The sequence below is a fragment of the Sorex fumeus genome, unplaced genomic scaffold (assembly GCF_029834395.1).
Source record: "Sorex fumeus unplaced genomic scaffold, SorFum_2.1 ptg000069l, whole genome shotgun sequence".
Lineage (NCBI taxonomy): Eukaryota > Metazoa > Chordata > Mammalia > Eulipotyphla > Soricidae > Sorex > Sorex fumeus.
Window position 1 is genome coordinate 1846423 of NW_026606126.1, and position 20695 is coordinate 1867117.

A 20695-nucleotide genomic window follows, 5' to 3' on the forward strand; every position below is an offset into this window, starting at 1 on the left:
GATATGATGGATTATGTTGATTGATTTCCGAATGTTGAACCATCCTTGCATCCCTGGGATGAATCCCACTTGGTCATGATGTATGATCTTTTTGATGAGTTGTTGTATTCTATTGGCTAGTATTTTGTTGAGAATCTTCGCATCCGTGTTCATCAGGGATATTGGCCTGTAGTTTTCTTTTCTTGTGGTGTCTTTGTTTCCTTTTGGTATTAGAGAGATATGGGCTTCATAGAAGCTGTTTGGGAGAGTTTCTGTTTTTTCAATTTCCTGGAAAAGCTTGAGAAGAATTGGCAATAGGTCCTCTTTAAATGTTTGGAAAAATTCGCTAGTAAACCCGTCTGGGCCTGGGCTTTTGTTTTTGGGAAGACTTTTGATTACAGTTTCAATTTCCTTGATGTGAATAGGTCTATTCAGGTACTCTATATCTTCTTGATTCAGCTTTGGGAGGTGTTAGGAATCCAGGAATTTATCCATTTCTTCCAGGTTCTCGTGTTTCGTGGCATACAGACTTTCAAAGTAGTCTCTGATGATCTCTTGAATTTCTTTAGTTTCTGTTGTGATATCCCCATTCTTATTTCTGATTCGATTTATTAGGGTTCTCTCTCTCTGTTTCTTTGTGAGTGTTGCTAGTGGTTTATCTATCTTATTTATTTTCTCGAAGAACCAGCTCTTGGTTTCATTGATCTTTCGGATTGTTTCTTTGTTTTCCATGTCGTTGATTTCTGCTCTAAGTTTTATGATCTCTTTCCTTCTGCCTGATTTAGGCTCTTTCTGTTGATCCTTTTCTAAGGTCTTGAGCTGTGAGGTCAAATTGTTTATGTGCATCGTTTCTATCGACTTAAGATAGGCTTGCAGAGCTATAAATTTTCCCCTTAATACAGCTTTCGCTGCATCCCATAAGTTCTGGTAGTTTGTGTCTTCATTCTCATTTGTTTCCAGGTATCTTTTGATTTCATCCTTGACTTCATTCCTGACCCACTCATTGTTCAGCATCGAGTTGATTAATTTCCAGGTGTTTGATTTGGTTCTCCGTGTCTGTGTGTGATTCACTTCTATCCTCAGTGCATCATGGTCTGAAAAGATGGCTGATACTATTTCTATCTTCTTGATTCTGTTGAGGTATGTTTTGTGTCCTCGCACATGGTCTATTTTGGAAAATGTTCCGTGCGCGCTGGAGAAGAATGTGTATTCTTTCTTTTTGGGGTGTAAAGCCCTGTATAAGTCCATAAGCCCTTTCTCTTCTATTACTTCTTTCAAAGCCAATAATTCCTTGCTGGGTTTTGTTCGTGTTGATCTATCCAGAGGTGATAAGGCGATGTTGAAGTCTCCAAGTACTATTGTGTTGGTAGTGATGTCCTCCTTAAAATCTGTTAGCAGTTGTTTTAAATATTTAGCTGTTCCCTCATTAGGTGCGTATACATTTAAGAGTGTGATTTCTTCCTGTTGTACGTATCCCTTGATGAAGAGAAAATAGCCTTCACTGTCCCTTCTAATCTTTTTCAAGGTGAAATTAATGTTGTCGGATACTAGTATGGCCACCCCAGCTTTTTTGAGGGAGTTGTTTGCTTGCAGGATTGTTTTCCATCCTTTGACTTTGAGTCTGTGTTTGCTCTGGCTGTTGAGGTGAGTTTCTTGTAGGCAGCAGAATGTTGGGTTCTGTCTCTGTATCCATTTTGCCACTCTGTGTCTCTTAACTGGTGAATTTAGACCGTTGACATTGAGAGAGAGAATGGTTATGGGGTTTTGTGTCATGTTTCTGTGCGGGTGTGTTGTGGTTGTAGGGTTTGTCATGTCTTATAGTAGCCCCTTTAGGCCTTGCTTTAGGTTTGGTTTTGAGTCTATGAAGTTCCTGAGCTGCTGTTTATCTATAAAATAGTGTACTGTTCCTTCGATTTTGAGGGAGAGTTTCGCCGGGTAGAGTATTCTTGGCGAAGCATTCATTTCCGTGAGTTTTTTGACTATATCTCGCCACTGTCTTCGGGCTTGTAGGGTTTCCTCTGATAGATCTGCTGTGAATCTAAGGGATGCTCTGTATGTGATTTCCTTCTTTGCTCTTGCTGCTTGCAGTATTGTGTCTCTATTGGCAGTATCGATCATTCTAAGTATGATATGTCTTGGAGTGTTTTTGTTGGGGTCTCTTTTAGCTGGCACCCTTCGGGCTCCTTGAACCTGAATGGCTGCATTGTGCAGCTCTGGGAAGTTTTCGGCAATGATTTGTTTGATGGTGTTTTTTTCATTGGGATTGTTTCCCTGAGGTTCAGGTAGTCCCATGATTCTAATATTGTTCCTCTTGGAGTCATCTGCTAGGACTCTGATTCTCTGTAGAACCATTTTGAGGTCCCTTGCCACTGTTTGTTGTTGCGTGTTGGCTTGTTGCAGCTGATCTTCCAGGTCACTGATTCTCTCTTCAGCTGTGGTCATTCTATTTTTAAGAGAAGAAACTGAGTTTCTCATTTCATCTATGGAATCTTTTTTTATTTTTATTAAAAATTTTTTAATAGTGAGACAGCATGAGGTACAGTTGCAGACTTACACATTTTTGTGCTTGGGTTTCAATTATACAATGATCAAAGACCCATCCCTCCACCGGTGCCCATTTCCCATCACCATGGATCCCAGTATCCCTCCCACCACTCATCCCCCCATCCCACCCTGCCTCTGTGGCAGGACATTCCCTTTTGTTCTCTCTCTCCTTTTATGTGTTGTGGTTTGCAAAAGAGGCAATGGGTGGCAATCATGTTCGGTCTATAGTCTACCTTCCGCATGCTTCTCCCACCCTGGGAGGATCCTCCCAACACCTTTATTTGGTGTTCACTTCTTTATCTGAGCTCCCTTTTCCCCTAGTATGTGTGGTTGACCTCCAAGCCATGGAGTAAAATTCCTGGCACTAATCTCGGCCATTCTTGGGTGTTAGTCTCCTATTTTGTTACTTTATGTTCCCCAGATGAATGCAATCTTTCTATGTCTATCCCTTTCTTACTGAGTCATTTCACTTTACATGATACTTTCCATGTAGTACCACTTGTATGTAAATTTTGTGACTTTGTCTTTTCTTTTTTTTTTTTATTAGTGAAGCGCCATGAGGTACAGTTGTAGATTTACAAATCTTTGTGCCTGAGTTTCGGTCATACAATGATCAAATACCCATCCCTCCACCAGTGCCCATTTCCCCCCACCCCCCCTCCCACCCTGCCTCTGTGGCAGGGCATTCCCCTTTGTTCTCTCTCTCCTTTTGGGTGTTGTGGTCTGCAAAAGAGGCATTGAGTGGCAATCATGTTCAGTCCATAGTCTACTTTCAACATGCATTTCCCCTCCTGGGAGGATCCTCCAAACACCTTTCATTTGGTGTTCCCTTCTCTATCTGAACTGCCCTTTCCCCTAGAATATCTGGCTGGCCTCTAAGTTATGGAGTAATCCTCCTGGTGTTGATCTCAGCTATTCTTAGGTAGTGATCTCATATTTTGTTGCTTTATATCCCCCAGATGAATGCAATTTTTCTATGTCTATCCCTCTCTTTCTGACTCATTTCGCTTAGCATGATACTTTCCATATTGTAACACTTGTATGTAAATTTCATGACTTCATCTTTTCTAAGAGCTACATAGTACTCCATTGTGTAGATGTACCAGAGTTTCTTTAACCAGTCATCTGTTCTTGGGCACTCAGGTTTCTTCCAGTTTCTGGCTATTGTAAACAGTGCTGCAATGAACAAACAAGTGCAGATGTCACTTCGACTACACATTTTTGCCTCTCTGCGGTATATTCCCAGGAGTGGTATCGCTGGGTCAAATGGGAGCTCAATTTCTAATTTTTTGAGAAACATCCATACTGTTTTCCAAAAGGGCTGAACTAGTCGACATTCCCACCAACAGTGAAGGAGTGTCCCTTTCTCGCCACATCCGCGCCAGCATCGATTGCTTTTGTTCTTTTGAATGTGGGCCAGTCTCTGAGGTGTGAGATGGTATCTCATTGTGGTTTTGATCTGCATCTCCCTGATGATTAATGATGTAGAGCATTTTCTCATGTGCTTTTTTGCCCTTCGGATTTCTTCTTTGAGAAAGTTTCTGTTCATTTCATTGCCCCATATTTTGATGGGGTTGGATGTTTTCTTCTTGTGGAGTTCCACCAGTATTTTGTATATCCTTGTTATCAACCCCTTTTCAGATGTGTATTCAGTGAATATCCTTTCCCATTCTGTAGACTGTCTTTGTATTTTGGTCACTGTTTCTTTGGAGGTGCAGAAGCTTTTTAGTTTAAGATAGTCCCATTTATCTATCTCTGTTTTTACTTGCTCGGCCAGTGGCATGGCATCTTTGAAAGTACCATTAGCCTCAATGTCATGGAGGGTTTTGCCAACTTTGTCTTCAATGTACCTTATGGTTTCTGGTCTGATGTTGAGGTCTTTAATCCATTTTGATCTTATTTTTGTACATGGTGTTAGGCAGAGTTCTGAGCCCATTTTTTTGCATGTAGCCGTACAGTGATGCCAGCACAATTTGTTAAAGAGGCTTTCCTTACTCCACTTCACATTTCTTGCACCTTTATCAAAGATTAGATGATCATATGATTGAGTGGAGATGTCAGTGTATTCAACCCTGTTCCATTGGTCTGCAGTTCTGCTTTTGTTCCAGTAGCACGGTGTTTTAATTATTACTGCTTTGTAGTAGAGTTTGAAGTTAGGGAGGTTGATTCCTCCCATTTTCTTTTTCCCAAGAATTGCTTTAGCTATTCGTGGGGGCTTATTGTTCCATATAAATTTCAGGAGTGTTTGCTCCATTTCTTTGAAGAATGTCATGGGTATCCTTATAGGGATTGCATTGAATTTATACAATGCTTTCGGTAGTATTGCCATTTTGACAATGTTAAGTCTCCCGACCCATGAGCAGGGGATATCTTTCCATTTCCTTATGTCCTCTTTTATTTCCTGAAGTAGCGTTTTGTAGTTTTCTTTGTACAGGTCCTTTACTTCCTTAGTTAAGCTGATTCCTAGGTACTTGATTTTCTGAGGCACAATTGTGAACGGGATTGTTTTTTTCATGTTGCTTTCTTCTCTCTCACTGTTTGCGTATAGGAAAGCCATGGACTTTTGGGTATTGATTTTATAGCCTGCAACTTTACGATACGAGTCTATTGTTTCTAGGAGTTTTTTGGTGGAGGTTATTGGGTTCCCTAAGTATAGTAACATATCATCTGCGAATATTGAGAGCTTGATTTCTTCCTTTCCTACCTGAATGCCCTTAATATCTTTTTCTTGCCTAATCGCTATTGCAAGTACTTCCAGTACTATATTGAACAGCAGTGGAGAGAGTGGGCATCCTTGTCTCGTCCCTGATCTTAGAGGGAAGGCTCTCAGTTTTTCCCCATTGAGGATGATGCTTGCTGTAGGCTTGTGGTAGATGGCTTTAACTATGTTGAGGAAAGTCCCCTCTATACCCATTTTGGCAAGGGTTTTCATCATAAAGGGGTGCTGGACCTTGTCAAATGCTTTCTCTACATCTATTGATATGATCATATGCTTTTTATCTTTTCTTTTGTTGATATGGTGGATTATGTTGATTGATTTCTGAATGTTGAACAATCCTTGCATCCCTGGGATGAATCCTACTTGGTCATGGTGTATGATCTTTTTGATGAGTAGTTGGATTCTATTTGCTAGTAGTTTGTTGAGGATCTTTGCATCTATGTTCATCAGGGATATCGGCCTAAATTCTCTTTCTTTGTGGTACCTCTGTCTGCTTTTGGTATCAGTGTGATATTTGCTTCGTAGAAACTATTCGGAAGTGTTTTTGATATTTCAATTTCGTGGAAAAGCTTAGAGAGGATTGGGAGTAAGTCTTCTTTAAAGATCTGGAAGAATTCACCAGTGAATCCATCCGGGCCAGGGCTTTTGTGCTTGGGGAGACTTTTTATTACCATTTCAATTTCCTTGATGGTGATAGGTCTGTTCAGGTATTCCATGTCTTCTTGGTTCAGCCTTGGGAGTCTGTAGGAGTCTAGGAATTTATCCATTTCCTCGAGGTTTTGATGTTCCGTGGCATAAAGCTTCTCAAAGTACTCCCTGAGGATCCTTTGAATTTCTGTAGTTTCTGTTGTGATGACCCCCTTTTCATTTCTGATTCGGTTTTTTAGGGTTTTCTCTCTCACCTTCTTTGTGAGTTTTGCTAGAGGCTTATCGATCTTGTTAATTTTCTCAAAGAACCAGCTCTTGGTTTCATTGATCTTTCGGATTGCTTTTTGGGTTTCCATCTCGTTAATCTCTGCTCTGAGTTTTATTATTTCCTTCCTCCTGTTCGGGTTGTGCTCCTTTTGTTGGTCCTTCTCCAAGCTCTTAAGCTGTGAGATTAGTTTATTTATGTGGGCTCGCTCCTCCTTTCTGAGGAATGCTTGTAGAGCTATAAACTTTCCTCTTAAGACAGCTTTTGCTGTGCCCCATAAGTTTTGGTAACTCGTGTCCTCATTTTCATTCGTTTCTAGGAATCTTTTGATTTCCTCTTTGATTTCCATTCTAAGCCACTCGTTGTTCAATAGTGCACTGTTTAATTTCCAGGTGTTTGATTTAGTTTTCTGTTTTTGTGTGTGATTTACTTCTAATTTAAGCGCATTGTGGTCTGAGAAGATTGTTGCTACGATCTCTATCTTCTTAATTTTATGGAGATATGTTTTGTTGCTCAGCATGTGGTCTATCTTGGAGAATGTTCCATGTACGCTTGAGAAGAATGTGTATTCAGCCTTTTGAGGATGAAGCGTCCTGTATATATCTACTAAGTCCCTTTCTTCCATTGTTTCCCTCAGATTAAGTATGTCCTTGCTAAGTTTGAGTCTGGTTGATCTATCCAGAGGTGACAAAGCGGTGTTGAAGTCTCCCACTAGTATTGTGTTGCTATTGATGTCTTTTTCCAAATCTATGAGTAGTTGTTTTAAGTACTTTGCTGGTCTCTCATTAGGTGCATATACATTTATTATTGTAAGTTCTTCCTGTTGTACAGATCCTTTGATCACTAAGAAATGGCCTTCACTGTCTCTTATGACCTTCTTCACTCTGAAATCGATGTGGTCTGATATTAAGGTGGCTACCCCAGATTTTTTATGGGAGCTGTTTGCCTGTAGGATTGTTTTCCAGCCTTTGACTCTGAGTCTGTGTTTGCTTTGACTATTAAGGTGTGTTTCTTGCAGGCAGCAGAATGTTGGGTTCAATTTTCTAATCCATCCAGCCACTCTGTGTCTTTTAATTGGTGCGTTTAGCCCATTGACATTGAGAGAGATTACTGTTATGGGATTTTGTCCCATTGTTCTGTTGAAATTAGGTGTATTTGAGGGGCCTGTCCTGTCTTAAAGTAGCCCATTTAGTTGTACTTGTAACCATGGTCTTGAGTCTATGAAGTTCCTGAGCTGTTGTTTGTCTGTGAAACTGTGTGTTGTTCCTTCTATTATGAATGAGAGTCTTGCTGGGTAAAGTATTTTTGGAGAGGCATTTATTTCATTGAGTTTTCTCACTATGTCCCCCCACTGTTTTCGGGCCCTGAGGGTTTCATCAGAAAAATCAGCTGTGAATTTTAAGGATGCTCCTTTGTAAGAGATTTCTTTTTTCGATCTTGCTGCTTTCAGAATTTTGTCTCTGTCTAAAGTTTTGGTCATTTTGATCAGGATGTGTCTTGGGGTATTTTTGTTCGGATTTCTTCTGGCTGGTACCCTCCGGGCCATCTATGGAATCTTTTAATCGTGACATTTCTGCCCTCATTTCTTCTCGTAATTTGTCGATTTTTTCTGTGGTGTTACTGGCTGTCTGTCTGACTGTTTCATTGAGTTGATTGAACATCTTGATGACTTCGTACCTGAATTCTATGTCAGAGAGGTCCCTTAGGTGAGCTGTATTGACAGAATGGTCTAGATTGTTTTCGTTGTTCTCCCCTTGTGTTGGAGATTTTCTTTGTTTCTTCATATTGCTGAGTAGGTTGGGTTACTAGATTCCCTGGGGACTAGGTTCCTTAGTGTGGGAAAACAACCTGCGGCTGCGTCAGCGTTGGCCGGAAATTAAGCCACGCCCACTTTTGAGGCCACGCCCACTTTTGAGGAGGCCACGCCTCTACAGAACCCTGGGTTCGGGATGAGATGGGCGCTGCCGTCAGGTCAGGAGTGAAGAGGGCAGGGCAGACGCTCAAAACTGCTTCTCTTCAGGCATCTCGGGGGACACCTGGGGTCCTGCAGGGAAAGATGGAGGTCCCAGGGTCACGAGCCGGCAGCTGTTCTGACCTGGAATTAAGATGAGATGGGCGCAGCCGTCAGGTCAGGAGTGAAGAGGGCAGGGAAGACGCTCAAAACTGCTTCTCTTCAGGCATCTCGGGGGACACCTGGGGTCCTGCAGGGAAAGATGGAGGTCCCAGGGTCGCGAGCCGGCAGCTGTTCTGACCTGGAATTAAGATGAGATGGGCGCCGCCGTCAGGTCAGGAGTCACCAACCACTTGCTTTAAACAACGTTCTCTGTCTTCAACAAATTTTTTCATTTCCTTGTTTCTTAGATTCTCAGCTTCTCTTGCTTGAGTGATTAGCATCATTTTTTCTTCCAACCATTTCTCTCTATCAGCTTTATATTTCTGCTTATATTCCTGTATAGATAAATAATACAGTTAGGAGTTGGAGGGATAAAACAGTGTGTAAGGCGCTTACATAAGCCTCACTCAGGTTCGACCTCAGGGATTACATCAGGTTCCCTGAGCACAGAGCTAAGAGTAATTCCTTAGCACAGCTACATATAGCCTTCAGCCCCCCAATAATCTATTTTTATAATGCTTATAAATGCTCTGCACTTATGCAACCTGGAAGAAGCTCTGAACACCATCAGGTGAGCCTCTACCACTGGTCCCCCATCGCCCAAAGTACCTAAAATTCAAGTAAAACTTGATTTAACAAAAAACACTATGTCTTGGAGCCGGAGCAATAGTACAGTGGGTAGGGTATCTGTCTTGCATGCGGCTGACCTGGGTTCAATCCCTGGTGGTTCAATCCTCATCATCCTATATGGTCCCCTGAGCAATTCCAGGAGTAATTCCTGCGTGCAAAGCCAGGAGTAACCTCTGAGCACTGTCAGGTATGACCCAAAAAGAAAACAAACAAAAACCACTATGTCTTAAAAAAACAACCAAAGCAACCCAATCTATCTACATAACTCTTACATAAGGTGGTGTTGGTAGTTGAGGAGGTCATTCCTGGCAGTGTCTGGGAGGCCAGGGAGGTTCAGGGATTAAACTCAGGGCATTCTTGGTCCTTTTCCCACTTTTTGTTGTTTTATTTTTTATTTATTTAGTTTTTGGGTCACACCCGGCGATGCTCAGGGGTTACTCTTGACTCTGCACTTAGGAATCACCCTTGGCAATGCTCAGGGAACCATTCACAGTCTTGGGGATTGAATCCAGGTCAACAGCATGCAAGGCAAATGCCCTAGCCACTGTACTATCACTCTGGCGCTCCTCCATGTTTTAAAACTTTTTTTTGCCACACTCTGCAGTGCTGAGGGGTTGATCCTGGCTCTGCAGTCAGGAATTATACCTTGAGGTGTTAGGGGTGACCATATGATATGTTGGGGATCAAACCTAGGTTTGGCTATATGCAAGGCAAACACCCTACCCACTGTACTATTGCTCTGGCGCTGTTTTAAAACTTCTAAAATCACTGTTTTAGGTAAACTATGGCAGTTCATTCCAGGATTATAAAATATACTTCTAAGATATGTGATTTCATCATTTTAGAATAGTGCTAAGTAGGAATGGAGGGGCTAGATCTATAATACAGAGGGTAGGGTGTTTGCCTTGCACGTGGAAGACCCGGATTCGATTTCCAGCATCCCATGTGATCCCCTGAGCACCACCAGGGGTGATTCCTGAGTGCAGAGGCAGGAGTAACCCCAGTGCATCGCCAGGTGTGACCCAAAAAAGAAAAAAAAAGAAAAAAGAAAAAACAAAGTAGGAATGGAGCGATAGTACAGCAGATATGGCATTTGCTCTGCATAAGGTTTGATCCCAAGTATCCCATATGGTCCCCCAAGCTCCACCAGGAGTAATTTCTGAGTGCAGAGCCAGGAGTAACCCCTGATTATTGCTGGATATGGCCTCCCAAGATTCCCCCACCAAAAAAAGAATAAGGAAAGGTATACTAATACTCCTTATATGAACTCTCACAATTAGTATGTTTTCCCTGTACGAGTGATGTTCTAGCAGCTTTTGAGTTTTTCACAATAAAAAAGTAAATAAGCACATTACAAAAGAAAGTAGTTGTTTGTTTTTTTCTTAATTTCTGACTCTAGAGACTAAATGTAGATTAAATCCCCAATCTTTAAAAAACATTTTTTAAAATGTTAATTAAAAACATTAATGTTTTAACTTAAATTAGTTAGAATGTACTTTTAACAAAATGTATAAAAACTTATGTAGTATTATGTAAATCCCATGAAAAAAAGAGAACCGCATGTTATATTCTATACAGTACGATGAAGCAGAACATGAAAAAGACAAAGATAGTCTTCTTTATAGTTTTGAATATATTATTGTATTTTCATATGTTATATTCTTTTCTTGCCTAAAATTTGAAAAATTTATAATAGTCAAGATGATTTCCTAATGCTCATCTTCTCCATAGCAGTGTTTGATGAGGAAGCAGTATAAAATAGATATACATTCCTTGGCATCTGCTTGAAGAAAATGGAAACTCTAATTTGAAAAGATATATCCGTTCTTCTATGTACAGCAGCATTATTCACCGTAGTTACCAACATGGAATCAACTGAGATGCCTAATGTCAGATGGCTAGACAAAGAATCTAAAGTACACAGATTAAGAATTCCACTGTCATTAGAAAAGATGAAATTGTGCCATCTGGAATAAAATAGCTAGATACTAAGTACAATCAATGAAATAGGAAGTGATAAACAATTATTACATGGTTACACCTGTATGTGAAAAATGAATAAATAAAACAAAGAAGTTGGCAAACAACACCAGACGCACAGAAACCAATCTCGTAATTATCTGGCTCTTGGCAGAAATCCCTCCAGACTTACCTAGTAAAATATCAGAAATCCAAAATCTCAATAGTGGCCACGTGACATCATATGGTTCTCATAACCAGCTATAGGAAACAAAGTATTTCACAATGCCTTTTCAGCAGTTCTGATTGTTGGGGGGAAATTCTAAACAATAATGGTGCATCTTTTGTTGAAATAATGAATGTAATCAAAGTAGAGAGTTAAGTAGAAATCATCTGCCTCACAGGCATTGGGAGGGGTGGGAGGGGGGGTATACTGGGGTTCTTGGTGGCGAAAAATGAGTACTGGTGAAGGGAAAGGTGTTTGATCATTGTATGACCGAGACTTAATCTTGAAAGCTTTGTAACTTTTCTTACAGTGATTCAAAAAAGGCCCTCCCGTTGATCATCGATTTGCTCGAGTGGGCCCAGTAACGTCTCCACTGGAGACTTTGTTGTTACTGTGTTTGGCATATCGAATACGTCATGGGGAGCTTGCCAGGCTCTGCTGCGCAGGCGAGATACTCTCGGTAGCTTGCCGGGCTCTCCAAGAGGGGCAGAGGAATCGAACTCGGGTCGGCCATGTTGGCTGCATGCAAGGCAAACACCCTACCGCTGTGCTATCGCTCCAGCCCTGATTCAATAAATAAATATAACAAAAATAAATGAATAAATAATTTAAAAAAAAGAAGGGAAATGGGGGGAAAGTCAGAGGTCGCTTTTTTGATTGTGTGACAGCACTATGGTGAAATGGGTGAGGGAAATACTTGTGTGGAGTGTTAATAAAAAAAGAAATGATAATGAAGAACAGGCAATAAGACAAAAAAAAGGTAATTAAAGGATTAATCCTGAAATTATGGAAAAAAAAGACCCAATCATTATGTTTACGTTGACATTTTGTCACTGTATCTTGAAAATTTCTTCTCCATATTATTTCAATATCTATTACTAACAATTTCTGGCTTTTAACTCACCCATATGTAAGTTAATAATAAAACATACGCTGAATTTTCCTCTAATGGAAATACAATCGTCAGATACAGATAAATTTCATACCTGTAACTCATCTTGAAGCTTACTGAGCTTTTTACTAAGTGAATCTTCATTATCCTTAAGTTCTTTATTTGACCTTTGATCTTTTTTGGTTTCCAGATCTTTGTACCTTTCTTTCAATTTCTCCAATTTTGATTTTCATTTTTTCATTTCATCATCCTGTTAATCGTCGATTGCCTCGAGCAGGCCCCAGTAACGTCTCTTTCATCCTAGCCCTGAGATTATATTCACGGCTCTTTAGGAGAATGAGACCCATCATTGTTACTGGTATTTGGCATATTTGGTAGGCCACGGGGAGTTTGCCAGACTCTGCCCTGTGGGCAGGCTACATTCGATAGCCTGCAAGTTTGTCCAAAGTAGGAATGAGATAATAGGATTTTGATTTAAAAACAAAATTGTTTTAAAATACACGTGGGATACAGACAAGAAATCACCAGAGCCCAGAAGAAGAGACCAAGGAGAACTGATACAACTGATACAACTCCCAGAGCTACAAGTTAAGTTTTTAGGGAAGAACAACTACTACAAGGAACTTTCAGGTACCCACTACATAGTGTTCAGGTATATTATATTTTAAAATATGCCAATTTTAAAAAAAATTATTACTTTTTTGTCTTTGGGCACTACTTGGTAGTGCTGAGGGATGATTTCTGACTGTGTCCAGGGATCACTGCTGGTGGGGCTTGGGGGTACCATATGGGATGCTGGGGATCAAACCCAGGTCAGCTGTGTGCATGGCAAGAGCCCTACACACTATAGACATATTGCTCCAGCTCCCAATATACATGCCAATATTATAAAAAACAGCCTGTAATTCTCAAAAAAAAGTGATGCATTGAGTGATATGATCATACTTTTGATTGATCTAAACATTTAAGATGATATAAAGAATGGGACAGAGGTGAGACGTAGTTGAAAAATAATTCTTATTGACAGAAACACTGCAACTTAATATTGTATCTTGAAAATTTCCTCTCCAGGGGCTGGAGCGATAGCACAGCGGGCAGGGCGTTTGCCTTGCATGCGGCCAACCCGGGTTCGATTCCCAGCATCCCAATGGTCCCCTGAGCACCGCCAGGAGTAATTCCTGAGTGCAGAGCCAAGAGTAATCACCTGTGCATTGCCGGGTGGGACCCCCCCCAAAAGCAAATACATAAATTAATTAAATTGAATTTTAAAAAAGCCAAACTTAAAAAAAAAGTCCAAATCTTGACTGAGGAACCCACTTCGGGGAAACCTCCCTGAGAAATTAACCCAAGATGTATAGAGAGCCCTAATGAGAGATGTTTGGTTGGCCCTGTGATATTTAAGCCAGTGAAAAATAAATAAATTAAAAAAATTTTTCTCTTCATATTATTTCAATATGTATTAAATATTTGTAACTATATACTAACAATTTCTAGCTCTTAAATCACCCACATTTAAGTTAATAATAAAACATTCACTGAATTTTCCTCTAATAGTCAAATACAGATAAAAAAAATCATACCTATAACTCATTTTGAAGCTTACTGAGCTTTTGACACTTATTGTGTCTGTGTCCTCATCTTTTTTTTTAATATACAATTTTACTTAGATAAAACTATTTTAGGGGCAAAAGTGATACTACAGCAAGTAGGGTGCTTGCCTTGCATGTGGCTGACCTAGGTTCAAAAAAATTAGGGGAGAATATTTTTTAGAAACAGTACTAATACATACTATCCAGATAATTGACTTTTTGAGTTCTAAAATTAAAATGTAATTTGATTAACTATAAAAAATGTGAATTCCATATAGGTAGAAACTTTGATTTGTTCGTTACTGAATCCTCAATACTGACAAATGCCGAAAACAATAGATCAAATAAATATCAGCTGTACAGATAGATACAAGAATGGTGGCAAAAATAAAAAGGAAAACAAATTTTTAAACAAAAAAAACTGAGCATAAATCATGAAACTTAGAAAAACTGTTACTTTTGACAGGATTATTTTGACAAAGCTATTATTTTTAATACTAACATTAAAAAACTAAGACTTTTTTCTCCTAAAAACACTTTTAGCCCCAATCTTAAAAAATAAATCACAGGAATATTTTTCCTTTAAATTTGTTCAATTTTTGGTATTTTTTGCCAGACCTGGTGGTGCTATTTCTGGCTCTATGCATGGGGAATCATGTGTTGCCAGACTGAACTGGGGCAAGCCCCTTTAGCCATTTCCCTGACATGTAATTATTTCTTCTTCAAAATTGTCATTGCTGAATACTTATTACTTTTATAGTTGCTATTTCTGCTCTTCTAGAATGACAGTGCCACAAGTCTTACTAAAGTTGTTTCTGGGGACAGGAGTGATAGTACAGGTAGGGTACTATCTGTACTACCGCCGTACTAGAGGGTAGGGTGTTTGCCTGCACGCGCTGACCTGGGTTTGATTCTCAGCATCCCCCATGGTTCCCTGAGCACCGCCTGTAGTAATCCTTAAGTGCAGAGCCAGGAGTATCCCCTGTGCATCACTGACTGTGACCCAAACAGTAAAAAAAAAGTTGTTTCTGGGTGCCAGAGTGGATAGGGTGCTTTCCAGGTTGACCCAGGTTCAATACCCGGTACCCCATTTAGTTTCCTCAGCTCTATCAGGAATAATTCCTGAGTGTAAAGCCAGGAGTAATCCCTAAGCATCACCAGTGTAGCTGAACTCCTACCCCCTGAAAAAAAAGTGACATTAAAAATGACACAAATCTTCAAATATGATTCCCTTAATTAAAGGCACATAAAGAAGTTAAAACAAAAGAATTACAACAAATCGTATACGTGCTTTGCTGTGCCTCATTCCATTGACACCAGACTGCCAAGAGTGCTAATAAAACAGAATTCCTTTAAGGATTATTAAAGAAGTCTTAATTTTATGTAATTCATTTCCTTCATAAGCATGATTTACAAACAGATTCATACTATGTTACTAATCATAAATTTATTCAAAGACACTCCTTTATTTTTTAAATTATTTTTTGGTACTGGGGCCACACACCAAAATTGGAATTTACTCCTGACTCTGTGATCAGAAATCACTACTTGCGAAGTTTGGGGAACATATAGAATGCTGAGGATTGAACCGGAGTCAGCTGCATGCAAAACAAATGTCCTCCCCACTCTGGCCCCCGAACCCTTTCTTTATCTTTACATTTCACACTCAATTAGAAGCACAGACTTTATATTTCACTTAAAATTAATAAAGTGGCAATACTAACTAATAACCATCACCTAAAATTTTATTTATTTATTTATTTAGCTTTTTGGGTCACGCCCGGCGATGCTCAGGGGTTACTCCTGGCTCTGCACTCAGGAATTACTCCTGGCAGTGCTCAGGGGACCATATGGGATGCTGGGAATCGAACCCGAGTCGGTGGTGCATGACAAACGCCCTGCCTGCTGTGCTATAGCTCCAGCCCCACCTATAATTTTAAATGTAGGGTCAGTAAAGGGAAAAAAAAGATAATGTTATTGCCTCCAAATAACATATCACAAAACAATTCAGAAATATGCAACAAATCAAACAACTTCAATACATTTAAGAGGTAGATATCTTGGACTGGAGACACAGTATAGAAGGTAAGGTGCTCTGCCTTGTAAGAAGCTGACAAGGATTTGATCTCCAGCATGGAAGATAGTCTTCTAGTATCACCAGGAGTGAGTCAGGAGCACACCAGGGTGTGGCCCCAAAACAAAAACAAAAACAAAAGTGAAAAAGTAAAAGAGATAGCTATCCCTATGTGTTATCACAGTAGAATAAATGACTGTCAAATGGACAATCAATTATTTACCATCAGAAAGAGAATCACTTAGAACAATAATGTTCTGGAATACTTTCAAGGAGGAAAGGTTTAGAGAATAAATGTTCTTGAGAGAACATATGAAAATAAGTGGTAAGTGCAAAGAAGAACATCACACACTAGAGACAAAAATGACACATAAAGGTCAGGCAAAACAATGGATGAGAAATATTTCGTGATAGTTTGCACTTATTTCCTATCTGTATACCAGTTACATTTAAGACAGTACAGGACAGGAAAGACAGAACAGGGGTTAATGCGCTTGCTTCACATGTGGCTAATTCTGATTTGGTCCCCGGTACCTCATATAGTCCCAGAAGTCCCTCCAGGAGGGATTCCTGAGCACAGTAAGGTGTAAGTCCCGAGCACAGCCACGAATGGCTCCCAAGTTTGTTTTTTTTTCTTTAAAAACAAAACAAAACTATAACGGATTAGGGAGGACCATAATCCAACAGGCAATGTCCTTTTAAGAAGGGGTAGGGGCCATGGCCCAGTGGTGCCCAGGGCTATTGCTGGCTATGCGCACAGGAGCTCACCTGGGGGTGTTCAGGGGATCACTGTGGTGCTGGGGATTGGACCAGGATTGGCCAGATGCTATGCAAGTGCCTTAACCCCTATACTCTCTCTCTCTCTCTGGCTCCTTAAAAGAAGAAAATTTGGGTATAAATATATATTTTTAGTGGAGCAAGATAGTTTTTATTTTTTTGGCTTTTTGGGTCACACCAGCAATGCTCAGGGGATCGATAATGGGACCATATGGGATCAAACCCAGGTTGGCTGCGTGCAAGGCAAATGTACCCTTCACTGTGCTATCCCTCTGGCCCTACAAGGTGATTTTTACTGAACAAAACTTACTTAGAACAAAGGAGAAATATTTCCTCTCTAGAGTGGGGGAAAAAAAAAAACTAAGACGCACTGACACAAGTAAGCAAGATGTGTACATATTCAAGGGAGAATATGGGCTTGAAGGAGAAAGGATAAATGCATTTTATTATTGGAATCAGGGATTTGTTTCTGACCTCTGCATACTTTCTCGTACTGTTGAATAGCTTCTTCTGCTTTTTGGTTATTTAACTGCTCCTGAAAAATGAAGCAACATGAATTAAATTAAAATATAACTTAAAACACACAGAAATACTTAACAATGGGACTTTCACTTTGGTAAAAAGGGAGAATGGGAAGTGTAATGGGAAGAAACCCGTTATACTTTATGGATAGGAGACAACTCAGGGCTGAGCATATGCTTTGCATGCAGGAGGTCCACACCACTCTGATACCATATAGGGGATTGCCAGTGATCAAACCAGGTTTGCCGCATTCAAGCCAAGTGCCCTAATGCTATACTACTATTGCAGCCCACAAGACAGTTTTTATTGAAACTTATTTAGAAAGATGTGAGGGGAGGAAAAGCGGTGTGTTTTTAGAATACAGCTTCCCCAGATGGGAAACAAGGAAGCAAAGAGGCAGAGATGTGTTTCAGGGCGAACACGGGCTTAAAGAGCAAGCCAACAGAATCTTTTCAAGCCATTCTTAAAAGCAAAATTTACCATAAGTTGCTGAATGGTTCGCTGTTTCATATCTATTTCCTGGGAACCCTGGTTTTTCTTTTTCTCCAGTTCATTAATTTTAACCCTCATTAATTTCTCTTCATCACCTATTACAGATACCTAGAAAGTAAGATTTATAAGAGATTAAATATTTTTATTATGAACAAAAATATTCATTATAAAAATTAATAAATGCAACAAATAGAACTTTTGCAGTAGGGTTTTTCCCTCTTGGGGTACACCCTGCTCAGGGCTTACTCCTGGTTCTGTGCTGAGCAATCAATCCTGGCAGGCTCTGGAGGCCCTATGGGATGCCAGAGATCAAATCCAGACTGGCCACATACAAAGCAAATGCCCTTCCCACTGTACTCTCTGTACAGCCCTGGCAACAAGTACTTTTATTTTTATATTGGCTTCCTCTACTGTTTTATCTAGATCGTCATCAGTTAGTTCAGTTTCCATACTTGGCTTTTCTTCATTTTTTTCTAGATCTTCAACCAAATCTTCATCTTCCAAGTATTAAATGTAAAAAGATCCACTATTGCATGGGAAAGTAACCTAGAAGGTCCCATGCAATAGTGGATCTTTTTACATTTAATACTTTATTTTCTGAATTATTAATGTCTAGTGATACATCTTGGGAAGATCTGATAGATCCAAAAGATTTCTCTTGAGAGGAATTTAAAGACTCTGGAACACAAACCTGTCAAAAATTCAAAGGTGATTTTTAATAAATGGAAAGAATTGTCCACTAATAATTAAAAATTTTAAGTAAAATGACATGTTGATTGCCTTAAAAAACCCACAGAACACATAAGGATCAACCCTTGAGAAGGGCAACTAAAAAAAGTGAACTACACATGCAAAGTTATGCTCAGAAACATGTACTTTCTTCAGTTAAGTTCTCATCCTAACAGGATCTCCTAATTTATTACTAAATGAACCAGAGAGATGGCTAAGTTGAAAATTAGTGTAAGAATATCCATCAATGGTCCCCTGCAGGTATTGCGTTTGCCTTGCACGCATCCATCCCGGGTTCGATTCCCAGCATCCCATATGGTCCCCCAAGCACCGCCAGGAGTAATTCCTGAGTGCAAAGCCAGGAATGACCCCTGAGCGTTGCTGGATGTGACCCAAAAAGCAAAACAAACAACAACAAAAATTTCAATAATTTCCTAGGTTTACAATTAAAAGAACAATTTCTTTTTATTACCTATGCAAAGAAAAACACAATGATATTCTATTAAGTTCTATGGAAACTTGAATATATTTACCTTTTGTGCAATGGCTGAGAACTTCAACACATTGAGTGTTTCATAATAGGCAAAACAGCACTGACTGATGTTGACAATCATAGATATTTTCTCTTTACCATTAAAAAAGCTTTGAAAATAGTGAGTCAGTTTACTTTCCCTAAAAGGCACGTGTTGAAACCTATGAAAAAAAAGTTTCACAAGAACTTTAAGTTAAAACAAATCAAGTGAGGGGCCGGAGTGATGGTACAGCAGGTAGGGCATTTGCCTTGCATGCAGTCGACCTGGGTTCAACCCCCGGCATCCCATATGGTCCCCTAAAGCACCACCAGGAGTAATTCCTGACTGTAGAGCCAGGAGTAACCCCTGTGCATTGCCAGGGGTCACACACACACACACACACACACACACACACACACACACACACCAAAACATACTCTAGCGAAGTCAAGATTCTAATAAATTTTACAGGGAAGTAATTAATCTATTATAGATTTAAATTCTAGACTAGAAATTAGTTACTCATGTAATAATAATTTTTTGCTTACTTATATTTTTAAAAAACTACCACCACAATTAACCCACTAGGCAGAATGTTAAAAAAAAAATACCAAACTGGGTTGTGTTCAGCAATGTAGAGCAATTTTATATATATATAATACATATCATTAAACACTTAGAAACAGGCCAGAGAGGTGGCTCAGGGGCCTAGAGCTCATGCCTTGTGGGCAGAACAGATTGAATCACTTGCACTATATGTTTCCCTGAGCACAAGACTGGTGTAATCCTCAAGCACAGCTGAGTGTAGTCCAAAAACCAAAAACCGTAACTACTAGTGATGAAGACTAATTCATAATTTACTCAACCTAAAATGCTTAGGCAGAAATCAATCACATCTAGAGCATAATTATAATGAACAAACCAGCACCGTGAAAAGCTTATTAGCTACTGACATGTATTTTCTACGAAAACCTTTATTTACTTGGCAAATCACTAACATTGAGACTGTGTTTCCTTTATTCTTCTCCTTTTTTTTTGATTTTGGGCCATACCCATTGATTCTCAGGTTACTTCTGGCTCTATGCTCAGGAATCACCCCTATCGATGTTAGGGGATACGTGATGCGGAGGATCAACCAGGTTGACTGCGTGAAAGGCAAGTGCCCAACCAGCTGTACATCTCTCTGGCTCTTGTGTTTTATTTCAATCATTTAAAAAAAAGCAATCATAAGCCATTGTCATTACATAAAAAACAAAACAGGTTAAGAAAAAAAACTTTCTGGGTTGGGGAGATAGCTCAAAGGGATAATGCATGTTCTGCATGTCCGGGCCCCAGTTTCCATCTACTACTTGGTTCCGAGTAGTGCTTGAAGCTGGCAATGCTGGAAGTAGTCTCCAGCACTACCAGGTGTGACCTCCCATGTGAGCCCTCCACAACGGAAAAAGAACTTCTTAAAAGCTTAAGTATTTTAATACTAAATATGCTAGTAACACTTATAACACTTACTTTGACTTTTCACTATTTTTCAAAGCATTAATACACTTTCCCAGAGCCAATAAAGAAGTGTTGATGTTCCCAGTTTCTCTTAACCTTTCACCTTCATTTTGTGTCTTCATGCTTCTTTTTGAACCAGCAAGTTCACTCAATGACAGTCTGAGTGAACCAAAAAGAAAGTTAAATAACAAAAATAACTTTAAAGGCTTTTCAAACAGAACAACTCAAAATAATAAGAATTTAAAGTATGACCAACTTACTCACTGACTTGTGTTACATGAGGCATCTCAGAATCTTTGATCTGCAATATTCGTATAGTAAATATGCTGTGACTAAAAGAAAGATAAAATGTTATCTTTTATTCGTAATTTTGGCATTAAAATATTCTAGGAGGCAATTAACTAAATAAGAAATCTATTTATGTCCTGATACGAGTCATGGTTCCAGTAGTATATTTTCTAACTAGCTGCCAGAGAGCTCACTTCAGTACTTGGGTGTCACCTATACATCCACCCGTATAAAATGAAATCT

At 39.6% G+C, this 20695-nt stretch overlaps 1 protein-coding gene across 1 annotated transcript in view; it reads right to left on the bottom strand.

The window, feature by feature from the left end:
• LOC130036912 (kinesin-like protein KIF20B) overlaps window positions 1–20695 on the bottom strand; it is a 45670-nt gene that overhangs the window by 16268 nt on the left and 8707 nt on the right. Inside the window, 7 exon segments of the mRNA XM_056128838.1 lie at window positions 16900–16950; window positions 17418–17537; window positions 17814–17952; window positions 17984–18120; window positions 18692–18851; window positions 20177–20323; window positions 20425–20496. Of these exon segments, the coding sequence (XP_055984813.1) occupies window positions 16900–16950; window positions 17418–17537; window positions 17814–17952; window positions 17984–18120; window positions 18692–18851; window positions 20177–20323; window positions 20425–20496 (826 nt within the window).